This window comes from Engystomops pustulosus, chromosome 6 (assembly GCF_040894005.1).
Source record: "Engystomops pustulosus chromosome 6, aEngPut4.maternal, whole genome shotgun sequence".
Taxonomy (NCBI): Eukaryota; Metazoa; Chordata; class Amphibia; order Anura; family Leptodactylidae; genus Engystomops; species Engystomops pustulosus.
In genome coordinates, this window is record NC_092416.1 from 73,825,500 (window position 1) to 73,840,407 (window position 14,908).

General features: G+C 45.3%; 1 protein-coding gene across 1 annotated transcript in view; it reads right to left on the bottom strand.

The window, feature by feature from the left end:
* The window catches only part of GLB1L2 (galactosidase beta 1 like 2), a 35,694-nt gene extending 21,689 nt beyond the window's left edge, over nucleotides 1-14,005 (bottom strand). The window contains exon 1 of the mRNA XM_072156547.1: nucleotides 13,847-14,005. Within this exon, the coding sequence (XP_072012648.1) occupies nucleotides 13,847-13,917 (71 nt within the window). The 5' untranslated portion in view covers nucleotides 13,918-14,005. The remainder of the gene's footprint in view (nucleotides 1-13,846) is intronic.
* Between the last annotated feature and the right edge of the window lie 903 nt (nucleotides 14,006-14,908).

Below are 14,908 nucleotides of genomic sequence, written 5' to 3' on the forward strand. Positions count from 1 at the left end.
CAGAAAGTTAGGTCCAATCCTGTGGATTGATGGTCGAATTACACAACATGATCCGAAGCAATTAAATGACATGCGTCAGATTTATTTTTTAAACAAGGTGTGTAAGGGGTTTTCATAAATACAATATATTACACTACTAATTGGACACCAGAAATGCTGCACAGCTAATCTGGAGGTAATACACTATAGGCCAAATATATCAATAGTGGTGAAAATCACCCTGGTGCGGTTTGTGTTACTCATGTGCCACTTGCGCCAGATAATCCAATAGTGGGGCACACTCCTAGGTCTGTTTTCAGGTTATTCTCTCATCTGCACCTATTTTTTTCTTGGTGCACTTTGCTTCAGGCAGTTACCAAGCCCCTTTAGCTGCACAGTTTTCTAAAGTGTCATTCAAAGTGCAACCGCAACACAAAAGTGCCGCAAACACTTCATAAATACATGTGCAAGCTTAAGCAAAAACCGGGTGCAATGATACTATCAGGAATGGTGGTTATTAAGCCGACACCTGGGACCGGAGTCTAAGTTGCAGCCGGTCTTCACCAGGGCCTGCCGCAAAGTAGGATGGACTTGTTGTGATGTGGTACCACCAGGTCATTCCACAGGCACGACTTTGTCCATGGTGGCGGCCAAGGCGTAGTACAGAATCGTAAGGCAAACTCAAAGTTGGGGACGTAGCAAGAGGTCACAACGGGAAATCAGCATAATTGCAAAGGGGTTGGAATAGAGATTTCTCTTAGGCATAGAAGCACAAAGATCCGGCAGAGTTCACAAGAAGAGGTTGAGCATCTATAGGTTGTCAGGTGGCCAGCGCCAATGAGCGGCTCACTGGCCCTTTAAATTTTATACGGCCGGCGAACGCGTCCCCACCTTTTAATGCAGAAGCAAGGAGACAGTCGCTGGAACGAGTCTAGGTCAGTGAGGCTGCCGGCGAGAGGCGGCACAATGAAGCACACGGGTGCGCCTGCAAATCGAAACATGGGTTACAGGAGCATGATGGCAGGCTGCATATTGCAGCAAACACCCGCAAACAATTCTAGCACTGATTGCAGCTGTTAACCCCTTAATTACCGGCGGCATGGGCGCCCCCATCTTGGTTGTGATTCCTGCTCCCCGTGATGTCATCAGATGGTGGGTTTCGCCACGTCCCAAAATGCCCGATCAAAATAGAAAACCGGTTATCTTACATTACTTAAAAATTTCACAAAAAGTGATCACAAGGTTGCATAGTCTTCAAAATGGTAGCAATTAAACAGTCAGCTCATTTCGCAAAAAAATCATGGCTCCGTACACCAAAGTATGAAAAAGTTACTTTGTTCAGAATATGGCGCAACTAATTTTTTTTCCGTACACATTGGGGCACATTTACTTACCCGGTCTTGCGGAGTATAGAAAGTGCATTGTCCGACGATCATGCACTGTGCAGCAATTCACTAAGATCGTGCACCCGATATCCTGCATGTGTCGCTTCCCAGCTCAGGTCCGCCTTCTTCCTGGTGCATGTAAGTGCCTGATCTTGCCCACAATTTGGATCTTAAATCCTGCGCACAGTCCAAATCAGTCGGATCGTCGGCAGCCTCACACAGTACACTGAAAAATGAAAAAAGGTAGGCTGTCTCCAATGACAGCTGCGTGTATTTGACTATTCATCTATTATGCAATGGGTCAAAGGGGCGTCATCCGACCAGGAGATGGAAGCCACATCCGCATTCCAAAACATTCGCCAAACTTAGATGTCCCCGAAAAAATAATCGATCCGGGTGTGGGTGCCATGGGGGCCTCCAGGGGTTTCATACTCGCCAAAGATTATACAATGAGAAGGGTCTAATTAACCAATGAAAGGTGGTCGCCAATCTGCTTTGTGAACGGTTTGAGAGGGATCCTGTAACTGCAAGTCTATCCATTAAAGGAAACCAACCACTGCAAAAACATTTAAAAAAAAAAACTATTAATACTTACCTGCACGGCTCTTGATGTTGATCCCGCGCTGTCGTCACTAGTCTTCACATGCCAGCATTACCTAGAAAAGAAAGTTATAATCAGCAGCACGGTGCTCTGGGCTGCTAAATATGCACACCCCGCACCTCCCTGTCCAATGCCAGAGGCGAGAATTCACTGCTCTCCCATGTTCCCAGCATTGAAGAAGGAGGTGCGGGTGTACATATTTAGCAGCCGTACTACAAATTATAACTTTCTCTTCTAGGTGATCCCGGCATGTGAAGACCAGTGACTGACAGCGCCATGATCAAGGTGAAAAGGTGAAGAGGAGCAGAGGTGAGTATTAATATGAATAGTAATGGTGGGAACTTGGCAAGTTTGTTCAGCACCTTTGTAAGGAAGTTTATCTGGGAGGAATTGGGGGCGTACACATTGCATAAGAAGATTGGGCCATTTAACACACCCTATAGGACGAGGTAACACCAGATATTTCACTAACATGGGAAGTTAGGTAAGGTGTGGGGTAAAGGTGCCGAGCAAAGGCAAAAGAGCCTCTGGCATCCAAATGCTCTCCTGCAAATTCACCACACCGGTCCCACTAGCCTTCATGTGTGCGGGGAGTTGATCTCAATCTCAACGGGCTCCACTTGTGATTCCGGCCATGAAGCCCATGTGGGAGACAACTCTCGGTATCTAGTGAATGTGGCCATGGATTGCGGAGATTGAGGGATGGGAGATTGCCAAGTTATAGAAAGATCTCAGTTCCCTGCAACAGTTTTGGCTACTGTGCTGTAACTTCTGCCTAAGGGGGTTGAGGGATCACCCCATTCATGTGGATGGGAGCTGTTTTAGGTGTCTCAGTCCTCATGGCTTCCTGGGGCGAGACCTGGGGTGCAACGTATTCATCCCTATTATAGGGGACCCGCTGGGGAGGGGGGTTATTTCTGTCACACAGGTAGGAGCCGAGGGGGAGGGCTGGGTGATGACCCGCCCCTCTGCTGCTTTTTAATCCCGGGGCCAGCGCCTGCACGTCCTACTGCAGCTGTGGGAGACATATTGGGGTGGTGAGCAGTAGTGCTGCTCCCTGGCGTTTCTGCTGTAAAAGATGGCGATCGCATGGCAGAACGAGGCAGGCACTGCTGGACTGGTGGCTAGAGATATCACTCCGTAAAGCCACCAGAGGACCTTCCCGCCGGTGGTGAGGCTTCATGCCCCTTCCTCGGGTGTTTTCTAAGCTTAGGTGCCAGTGTGTGCTAAAGTTCTCAGGCGTGGTCGGCACCACGTGTCTGGAACAACATGCTTGCAAATCCATCTTTGTCGGTGGCTAGACATGTATCTCCCCCCCCCCCCCCCCCAGTCAGCCTTCCTTCTAAAATCAACTTTTTAAATTATCCCAATGCGCCACGGTCTGTAACACTGTGCAGGAGCACATCTTCCCCTCTGCTCCCTCAGCACTTCCCCCATCCTTCTGTTGTAATCTCACACAGTGGGAGGGGGAAATGTTCTTTTTACACTAACAGCCTGTGAATATGCAGCACAGAGGGACTCTGGTAACACCCCCAGACCTTCTGTTTTAAAAGCATAATGTTAAAATGTGAAGGAAGGAGGCCATGCATAACAAATATAAGAAGATTAGCAGTCACAGTGCCTGGAGCTATGAGTAAGTGTCCCAGGTTTATCATGCTTTGTTTTAATGGTAGATCTACTTTAGCATAAGATCCTGACTCTGGATGTAATATGTTTCTCTAGGTTTAGATAAGATTAGGTTTAGATTTATATTATCTATTATATAGTTTTATTAACAATCTGTGACATACGCGATGTGTGTGAGAGCTGTGACCGTATACATGGAGGTTTATATATAACCACACACAGCTCTAGAGGAAAGTTTTCTATATCCTCCCGTCATTAGAAGGTTTCCGATTGATGCTTAAGCATCGGAAATGTGGAAATAATGAGCTGGGAGCCTCGTGGGGACAATAATCTACGGATTAGATCAGAAAATGACAGAAAGGACTATAGACTGTGACATATCCCTTTACTACGGAAAAGAAGGATGGATAGAAAGACATGGTCACCAAATATAACATAAAATTTGATGAATATGGAAATCCTAATATTGTATGCAGTAAATCAATAGAGCATATCCACTAGAAATCTAATCATGGACCAGAAGGCTCTGGATGAACAAAGCCAGAAAGTTAAAAAAGTGAAGCCCTTGAAAATAATCCCACTACTTTATTATGTTCCATGCTTCCCCCCTCACTTGCCCAGGCTAAACGCTCCCTGGCAGCTTTCCTACAAGAGGCAGCGTGGTCCCTCATACCCAGACTGTGGAAATCCAGGAGTGTACAGCCGCGCGCTGCAGCGAAATATAGGACCCATACATATCCGTTCATGGTCACTGTGCGGTCAGGTAATGTGTGCTCACTGCACTGTGAGTCATAGGCATCAATGGGGACCGATAGCTGGTCGCACACTGGGTGCCAGGATATTGGTCCCCAGCACGATTCGTGTGCATGGGGCCTCAAGGCATCTTCCTGCAGTCCCATCATGTCAGGATGCCGATATGAAAGAAAGCTGTGAGAGAGTAGGGAGCAATAAGTTACTACTAAAATTGTTGTGTTGGCGCTTTGCGATAAATAAGTGGGTTGTGATTGTAGGGTGAGCACTTAGTCTCTAAAAGGTTCACCATCACTGCATTAGACAGTCATTTTAGCATCTGTTTTTGGAGTTTCTGAATATCTTAATCTGAAATTCCCTAGTAAGAACATTTTGTTCTCATAAATTGGATCATGTGTATGTAAACCATATCATCCTAACCCCGAATGGCTTAAAGGGCACCTACCACCACAAATCTACCTATAAAGGTAGATTGGGTGGTAGGTGGATTAATGGGACGTGAGGATAGCCCTTTTAAGGGCTAATCCTCACGTCCCTGCACTTTTTTAATAACTTTAATTTGGTATTTATTCAAATTTACTTATGCGGCTACCGGGGCGTGGAGTAGCCGCATATGAGATTACACGAGGCGGCTACTCCACGCCCCGGTAGCCATTTTACCCCTCCTACTCACCCATCTTCGGCGCGCAGCTCCGCGTAGCTGCGCGCCCTCGTCCGGCGATCCTGCCGTCTGCGCATGCGCAGAAGAGCAGGCCCGCGCCTGCGCGGTCACAACTCCGAAACAGGCGCGGGCCTGCTCTTCTGCGCATGCGCAGACGGCAGGATCGCCGGACGAGGGCGCGCAGCTACACGGAGCTGCGCGCCGAAGATGGGTGAGTAGGAGTGGTAAAATGGCTACCGGGGCGTGGAGTAGCCGCCTCGTGTAATCTCATATGCGGCTACTCCACGCCCCGGTAGCCGCATAAGTAAATTTGAATAAATACCAAATTAAAGTTATTAAAAAAGTGCAGGGACGTGAGGATTAGCCCTTAAAAGGGCTCTCCTCACGTCCCATTGATCCACCTACCACCCAATCTACCTTTATAGGTAGATTTGTGGTGGTAGGTTCCCTTTAAAGAACACCTGTCATAAGGTCTCTGTAACTATTTCTGGCACCACTACCTGTTGGAGCAGCTCATAAAGATTATAAACCTATATCTAGTCAATTCATACATTAATCATTATAAAATCATCTTTTCTTTATTATGTAAATGAGGCTGGTCACATGGTCAGAGGCAGTGATGTCACCACTGTTCTCCCTCCCCTCTCCTCCCCCTGCTCATGTCTGTGTGTGATGTATATTAAAGGGAACCTGTCACCAGGAGACCCATTTTTAGCACTCCCCCAGTCCCCACAGAGCATAGTACATACACTGCCAATGTGTTTTTGTATTAAAAATTGGTTTTACAGAAAAAAAAGATATGTTATATTGTACCTTTCATTAGCATCTGCTGTGTGACTAGGCAGTTGCCAAAAAGGAGGGACTGGAAAGGAGCAGTCCCCCCCCACCCTTGGGGAACAGCTTCTCCATGTGACCTTTTCAAACATATGAAAACACCCATCACTGGGCTTAGCGACGCCCCCTGCTCCTCTACAGCCAATCCCGAGTGAGGGGAGTTATTCATATATTTGAAAAGGTCACATGTTTCCCAAGGGTGGGGTGGGGGGACTGCTCCTTTCCAGCCCCTCCTATTGGGCAACTGCTTAGTCACACAGCAGATGCTAATGAAAGGTACAATATAACATATCTTTTTTTCTGTAAAACCAATTTTTCATACAAAAACACTTTGGCAGTGTATGTACTATGCTCTGTGTGGACTGGGGGAGTGCTAAAAATGGGTCTCCTGGTGACAGGTTCCCTTTAAAGCATTGCTAGTGTCTGTGCTTTATCTGCTGACATGCTGCATCCTCCTAATACACATGTGTGAGATACAGACATCAGCTACACAAGTACCTGACATGTTCTGCTATAACATGGCTGCATCCTGGATCACAAATGGCCAGCACCAGGAGTGTCACATAATTATACAGGCTGTCAGTCATGTGTATAGTATACACAGGCAGCAGGGGGCGCCAGCATCAAGAATGTCACATCATTATATAGGCTGTCAGTCATGTGTATTGGAGTATCTCACTCATACACACAGGCTGCAGGGGGCGCCAGCACCAGGAAGCACATGGAGGAGACATTACACCATTATACCTCACATCATTATACAGGCTGTCAGTCAAGCACTGAGGGTGTGGCTGTGCCGCCCACTTATGAATAAGCTGGACAGCTGAATATGATAATGCTTCATTGGACCACTCTCAGGTCATTTGCATTCAGCATGTAGAGGGCCAATGTTGGGATAAGGGCAATGCTTACTAATGGTGGTTTGTGAAAATCCATTTAGTTTTGGGGGTTAATTTGCCTGACAGGTTCTCTTTAAGTGAACTCAGTCAGTCAATACACACATTCTGCTTTGTGTCGGTATGCATGTATATCGAAACGCATTTACAATCATGAGTAACTCCTCCCCCATGCACTTCAAAACACAATTCATGTGTGAACACGGCCTAAATAAACCCAAACCCATAAGGCCACTGCACACATAGGGGATTGTCATGTGGAAAAATGAAAATACATCCACATAAAATATGTACAGTTTTGATGATGAATTGTGTTATGCGTAGTGAGTTTTTTCTGCCGATTTGCAAGTTTTTTCCACATGAGGTTTATTACCTTTTTTTCACCGATGTTCTAATGTCCGGTAAGTTCTGCATTATTTGTTGGCGAATTTTCGCTTGAATGTCTGCACATAATACACGATGTGGGAGATGTATTAATGTGTTGGTCTTTAGACCAGTGCAGAGTAGAGCTTGACCCTTTCTCTGCTGCACCAGATTTATCACTGTGTCGCTCATTTAAGAGAGAAAAAGGAATGCACATGGACAACGGTGTGCCATCTTTATTATTTGCAGATACATTGACTATGGAGGTCTGTGGTCCACATGTGAGAAAAACAAGAAAAACACAGTGCATGCTGCAATATTTTTTCCTCATAGTCTACACATCAGTGAAAAAAAACGGACATGTGAACAGACCCAATAAATGGGTCTGGGTATGCTATCTGCAAAAAACAACAAAAAAGATAGCATACTGATGTCAAAAACGTCCGGCTGAATGAGCCCCAAGACTGATGAGTTGAACTTTGCACCTCCTATTAGTGGGTCTAATAGTAACACAAGCCATTTCCTGCTAGGCCACACACCTTTTACTGAGAGCACGTCCATCTATTCAGACGATACAGATTGATATATATCACCATATGTGTATAGTTAGCCAAAAACATCACTAAACTCAGGTTCAGGACAGCTGAGAAATGTATGGAATAATAGGTAAAGTTAAAACTAGCAGACACCGGCGCTACAACCTGTGCCGACTCCTGGATCCAGCCTTACGAATATACATTGTATATCCCTATATCAGATAATGCTGCCAGCTCCTCTCAGGATGTGAACGGATTCTTACCCCGGGGTGTAATTATAGAGGTAGCAGGAGCTCTGTGACTGTCCCTGATGGAAACATGAGTCTGTGTGTCCCCCTGGGAGGTGCATGATCTGCGGGGAGATGACAGATGTGCCAGTGCCCGTGCCAGGTGCTGGATACAGCTAACAAAAGCCATCACATATAGTAACTGGGAGATGGCGAAGGGCGTCTGCTGCAAAACCAGCCGCACTACAGCTTTGTCAGTAACCAGCAGACATGTAACCTCAGAGAGTTTAGGTCAATATCCTATAAATAATATGTCCCCGAGGCTACGGACAGACAAACACTGTTTCCGCGGCTAGCGCACCAATGAATTTCGATGGGCTCGTACACATGGATTCCACAGGCCCGTGTATGAGCTGACGTTGCAAGTTATAGAAGCGATCCTATTCCCGCCTGGGTTTGCAGCTCTGTCAGAGAAGGAAATTTAATTGCCTCTCACCACGGTTTTCAGAATCACCACTTTCTGCGGAACAGAAATATAGTATATGAATATACCAATAATACCGTGTTCATGTTATATGTAGGTAAAGTTCCTTAATAATGATATCCGCAAAAATAAAAGTAAAGTTTTTTACTAGGGCAAATGTGCCAGATACCTACATTGTATTCATTCCGTGCATTCTGTCCATGACACAAGGGTCACATGTGTTGCACACTGCATAAGTTAGGTATTTGTAGACAGCTAGGGTGCCTCTACATATTGCTATTTCCAAATGCTCCATATGTTGCTCCATTCATCAGTTCCCATTTCTATTTCTTTTAAACCTTGGGTAACCCTATAAACTTAATGCAGCTCCATTGACATTAACCAAAGAACACAAGACGTGGCAGGTCCATCACTGGCGCCACATTATCTTCACGTATAAGAGTAGGTTCTCACTTTCTCCCCATGATCGGCCTCCCCGCGCCGTTTTCGGGGGGCGCCGATCATTGCTATGGCAGCCCCTCTGAACAGGACCCTAGGGCTGCCGGCATACGGCACAGTGTCAGCCTATACATGCGCAAAGGCTGACACTGCTAATACATTAGTATTGCAGGATATTATCATGAACAAGAAATTAGATGATTGCTTGTTCATTTCCCATGGTGGAAATAATTAAAAAAAAAAAAATGTTGTTCAATAAAAAATCTAATTAATAAATCAATAAAAATGCCCATTAGCCCCAGACATATAATGCTCAAAAAAGTCTAAATCATAACACAAACCCTACATATCGCCGCATCTGTAGCAATCCATAGAATAAAAGTAAATAATTATTGAACCCGTACGATGAGCGCCATAAAAATAAAAATAAAAAACAGCCAAAAATTATGATTTTTACCTATTTAATCCAACAAAAAATGCAATAAAAAGTGATCAAAAAAACATATGTACTCTAGAATGATACTGGTGCAAAGTACAACATGTCCCGCAAAATAAACCAGCTCCGTAGCCAAAAAAAATTAAAAAATGTTCTGCCACTTGGAAGACGGCAATGCAAAAGTGATAGATTTAGTAAAACATAAGAAAATGTGTGGTGTACCTGTAATAACAAAAATAACATGATTATTAGGCTATACGGTGAACACAGGAAAAAAAAAAAGTTAAAAATCCAGTACAGAATTGATGGTTTTGTACTCCTGACCTGAAAAAAAAAGTTATAAATAATATAATAAATACATTTTCAACAATAGGGGATACCAACCCGAAAATGGTAACACTGGAAAAATTATATAGCCTACAAAAGGGGCCAATGAGAAAACTAAAATCCTGGCAGCTGCAGGGTGCTTCTTCCCTTCTGCGTCTCACTGTGCCCCCATAAGTAACGGCCACATGTAGCATAATTTGCATAACAAATTTTAAGATGGGTTTTCTCTTTATCTTTTGCAAACCGACAAAACCGGTCCATTCTAAATTTCACCTCCTTCCACCTTTGATGTAATACTATGAAGATCTCAAGGAGTTAACAGTCTTCCTAAAAGCTGTTTCTGATAGTTTGAGGGTGCAGATTTGAATATGCGTTGGTTCTATAGGGGGTTTTAATGCAAAATATTTAAAATGTCATTCAAAACAGTATTTATCCCCAAAATGGTCAATTCTGAAAATACGGAAAATCGATATTCGATTTGTAAGCCGCGTGGCATCAAAATAAATTATCCAGACATTTCAAAAATGATGAAAGTGTAAAGTAGACAAATGGGAAATGTTATCCAGCAACTTATTTATTTAGGTGGTAAATCTATCTGCCTGAAAACACAATGATTTAGAATTTCGAAAATGGCTAATTTTTTAAAAAATGTATCGTTTTTTTCTTTTTTTTTTGTAAATAAACGCAAAACTTATCAGCCAACATTTACTCTGTCTGGATTGTGTTTGAAAACATGTGAAGCCCAACAATGGTGAACTGTGAAAGAATTAGGGTGATGTCACACATGGCGTTTTTAGGCACTTTTTAGTTTTGGGCGTTTAGTTTTTTGAAAACGCATGCGTTTTTGTCAGTTTTTAATTGCGCAAATTCGGGAAACCGGACAAACGATCTGAAAAAGCACTAACTAAAAGCGACCAACAATGGCCTAAAAACGCCATGTATGACATCACCCTAAGGGTGAAGGCACACGTGGCGTTTTGAACCCGTTTTTGGTCCGTTTTTAAGCAGTCCATTAAAAAAAACACATTTTTTGACAGGTTTGACCAATTATCTTAATTCAAACTGGTCAAAAATGTGTTTTTTAACACATGCGGTTTTGGACGGACTGCTTAAAAACGTGCCAAATACGCGTTCAAAGCACCATGTGTGTCATCACCCAAAGGGTGGTGTCACACGTGGAGTTTTGAACCTGTTTTTAGTCCGTTCTTTTAAGCAGTCCGTTAAAAATCACATACTATGTGATAGACTAAAAACGGGCTCAAAACGCCACGTGTGACACCACCCTATGGCACAGCTGCATTGTTTGGTCAGCTACAGTGCATTCTGAATTTTTTCCAGCTTCCCATAACATTGTCTGGAATATTGAATCGAGCCACTGGGAAGTATAATTTGCACCACAGATAATTAGCCTGAAAGGGTCAGGGGTCCTGAAACCAAACACTCACCACCTGTGCACTGCACTATTATAAAGCCCACAGGGCTTAGAAGGGTGGGAACGTATGATCCTGCACCTCATGACACCAGGTAATTATAGGTGCAGGCTATACAACAGCTCCATTGACAGCAAAAGTGATGCAAATCAAATATCTGTCATACTACAAAACACATCAAATAAAATCCACTGAACCATCAGCTGGATGCAAATCCTGACGTCTACATTTGCATTGCATTAGATGACACTTTGGATTATACAAGGTGCTGACTTACCCTGAAGCCGCACAATATCCCAGTGAATAAGAACCTTTTTGTTTACAGTAAGATACCAAATCTATATGTTACATCCAGAGTTCATCGGACACATTACATCCAGTAATAACAGGGTCACATGTCGCACTTTCGCAGGTAAGAAGTGTGGGAATGACGGTACTAGAGGAGTCTGTAAGAACTGGTACAGGTCCTGCATATTCTAAGCATCAGAATTTGCGCTGACTACGCTATAACCTTGCCTGAGGAATCCCATTAACATGCAGTCAAAACCTGATTCTCCTTGCTTCATTCATTTCCCCTTATTAGTGACCACTTGTACGGCCGGCGGCACACCTGGCTGTTTTTAAGCAGTCCGTTAAAAACCGCATCCATTTTTGACCAGTTTTAATTAAGATAATTGGTAAAATCGGTCAAAAACTGATGCGTTTTTAAAAACGCATGCTTTTTTTACGGACTGCTTAAAACCGCTCCAAAAACGGGTTCAAAACGCCATGTGTGCCGCCGGCCTAAGGGTGAAGACACACGTAGTGTTTTTAGGCCTTTTTTGGGCCGTTTTTACTTAGTGCGTTTTCAGATCGTTTAAAACGCATGCATTAAAAAACGTGTGCGTTTTTGTCCGTTTTTTCGAATTTGCACAATAAAGAATGTACAAAAAGGCATGCATTTTTAAAAACCGGATGCCTTTTTTAACGCATGCCTTAACTAAAAACGCCCTAAAAACGCCATGTGTGTCTTCACCCTTACAGGAAGACGGGTGCAACCATAGTATATGGTAGTCCCTGTGCTGCTGCCAACCATCACCTATACAGAGATACCTGCAGCCTAGTGCAATGAGGACTACATGGCAGGGCACTACCAAGGCCACTTAGGCCGGCGCCACACGTAGCGCTTTGTCTGCGCTTGCAAACGCAAAACACCGGCGGCTCGTTCCCGATCGCAGGCGTTTCCATAGAAACGCCGAGGCCCGCCCCGGTGGGCGCGACTTTGCCAGCGCTACGTGTTGCGCCGGCCTTAGGTGTTATAATATCAAACAGCAAATAGAGAAAAATATCTGCTCCCCTCTGCTGTAGGTTCACCCTCACACAGTATTAGGTACAGACCCAGTGGAATATGGGGGATATTTATGATACGGCCAAGCTTGTGTGCCAACCTGATGTATTCGGCTGGGAGCTGCAGCAAGGTTTCTGCACCAGACAGGGTCCTCATAATATTTGACAGGCTATAGTGAGTTCACAAGCGTAGGGGGTTCCTGCCGTGTCCTCCTTCGTGCCCACTTGATGTGGTGGTGGCATAGATGGGGAAATAATCGTAATTGATAGCAGTTCATTAGCACATTCCCCTCCTGGCTCCTCTCACATAAAATGTATACTATGCCCAGACTGGGACCTCTCCATACGGAGGTGTGCTGCCAGGGCGCACGTACGGCTAAAGATACAGCATGCTTTATCTTTTTTCCAGTGACGCCGCGCATAATACACTTCTATGACAGCTGCTCGTACAGCTTACATACAGCCGCCATATACAGTCGTGTGCAAGCGCCCATAGGATCAACCAATGACCATTGTACAAAACAACCAATCACAGCACAGCTTTTACTCTGGTCTTGAGAAATCAAAGATTTGTTCCCATGGGCAACACAGTTTTTTTTTTTTACATAGATTTTACACATCCGTCCTGTGTTGCACTGCCCTGGATACATTGATACAACTTGGGAGAAGTATCCAGTTATAGAGAATTTGCTGGTATCTTGGAAAAGGTGAAGGACAGAAATACAATACAGGCAGTATTACCAATAAGGCCGACGGCACACGTAGCGTTTTGAACCAGTTTTGGGGCTGTTTTTAAGCAGTTAGTTAAAAAACGCATGCATTTTTGACCGGTTTTACCAATTATCTTAATTAAAATGGGTCACAAATGCGTTTTCTAAAAGCCTGCTAAAAAAACGGCTTCAAAAACAGGTTCAAAACGCTACGTGTGCCACCGGCTTAAAGCTTCATTACAGACACCTGTGATAACTGTTATAGCTGATTATTGTAGCCTAAGGCGAATTACAGTACATTACCAACATCCAGAGGTCTGTTTGTAACTGGAGGTCATCTGTAAGTCAGGTGTTCTTAAGTAGGGGACCGCCTGTAGTCACATACCAGTTTCAAGTAGCAGATGGATGATAACTATGATCATAGCTTTGAACATCTTTAGGTAACTGCACACATTATGGAACTGCTGCAGGATTTACCCTGGTATAAAAATGCCCCTGTGTATAATGCAGGGGGCAGGGGGCAGAGCTCCACAGATCCGCAGCAATTCAAGTCACTCTATTACTGGGGTACAGGCTTTCTGCTGGAGATCTTTCCATGACTCCCATACACTGCACATAACTCCCAGTATGTGCACAGTCTTATGTCCACATCTCTGCAGCAGACTTTCTAATGAGGGATCTGTGGAGGAATTGATGGGGTCACCTCTGTGGGGGGGCCCACTATGTCACCCATTGTGAAGGGGCCAGCATGCTTCCTAATATGCTCAGGGTCTGGGCCCCCACATGTGGTGAGATAGTGGGGGCCCCTGGATCCCCTGGCTGAGGGCTATGTCCTACCTGAGAATCAGCAGGGCCACCAGCAGCAGCAGGCACAGCGCGGTCAGCCTCCGCCGCTGCTCCCGCCTCATGGCTCCGCTCCTCTCCGCCACCACCAGCTGCCCAGCTCCTCCGCCGCCACTTCCTGGTTACCATGGCAACTCCAAGCCGTCCTCTCTCCGCTATCACCGATTGGATACTCTACTCCCACCCCCATAGAACAATGGTGGCGACTGTGATTGGTTCTCCTGATGACAGCGCTGTTCTGATTGGTTAATGAAAGCTGTCTGTTACTCAGGAACCTGCGCCCAGTGCGCAGCGTTCGGTTATAAATACGTGTAGCCGGGGGTTAAGGTGCAGCTGTCAGAGTGGCAGTGCTGTGTGTGACCCCTGCACAGGAATGTTATAGCTCTAATGAGGGTAATACATGCACAATACTGTCAGGAGAGGCCTTTCTATTTATAGGCATGGCACCCATATTGTGTATAACACACTGGGGCATATTTACTTACCGGTCCGCGGAGTTCACAGTGCATTGTCAGTGTATAATGCACTGTGCCGCGATTCATGAAGATCGTGCGCCTGATTTCCTGCATGTGTCGCTTCCCCGCTTAGGTCCGACAGAGTTCACCTTCTTCCTGGTGTATGTAAGTGCTTGGCTTGCCATACAATTTGAATCTTAAATCCCACATGACACAATTCCAGCTCAGACACCTGTTAAATACCTGTCACCAGGGGCGGACTGGCCATAAGACCCACCGGGAGAAATCCCGGTGGGCTGATTGGTTTAGGGCCGGTCCGGGGCCGGTCCTGGACTGGTGGGGCCGGTGAAAAAATAAAAACACATGAAACTCACCTCTCCGACGCTGAGGCCCAGCTTGATCCAGTCCGGCCGCGGTGACAGCTCCGTACGGGCCGGCGTCGCACAGACCATGTCGTCGGCAAGCGTCTGACGTCATTGTCTGTGCGACGCCGGCCCGTACGGAGCTGTCACCGCGGCCGGACTGGATCAAGTAGGGGCGCAGCGTCGGGGCGTCGGAGAGGTGAGTTTCATGTGTTTTTATTTTTATGTACTGGGTTGGG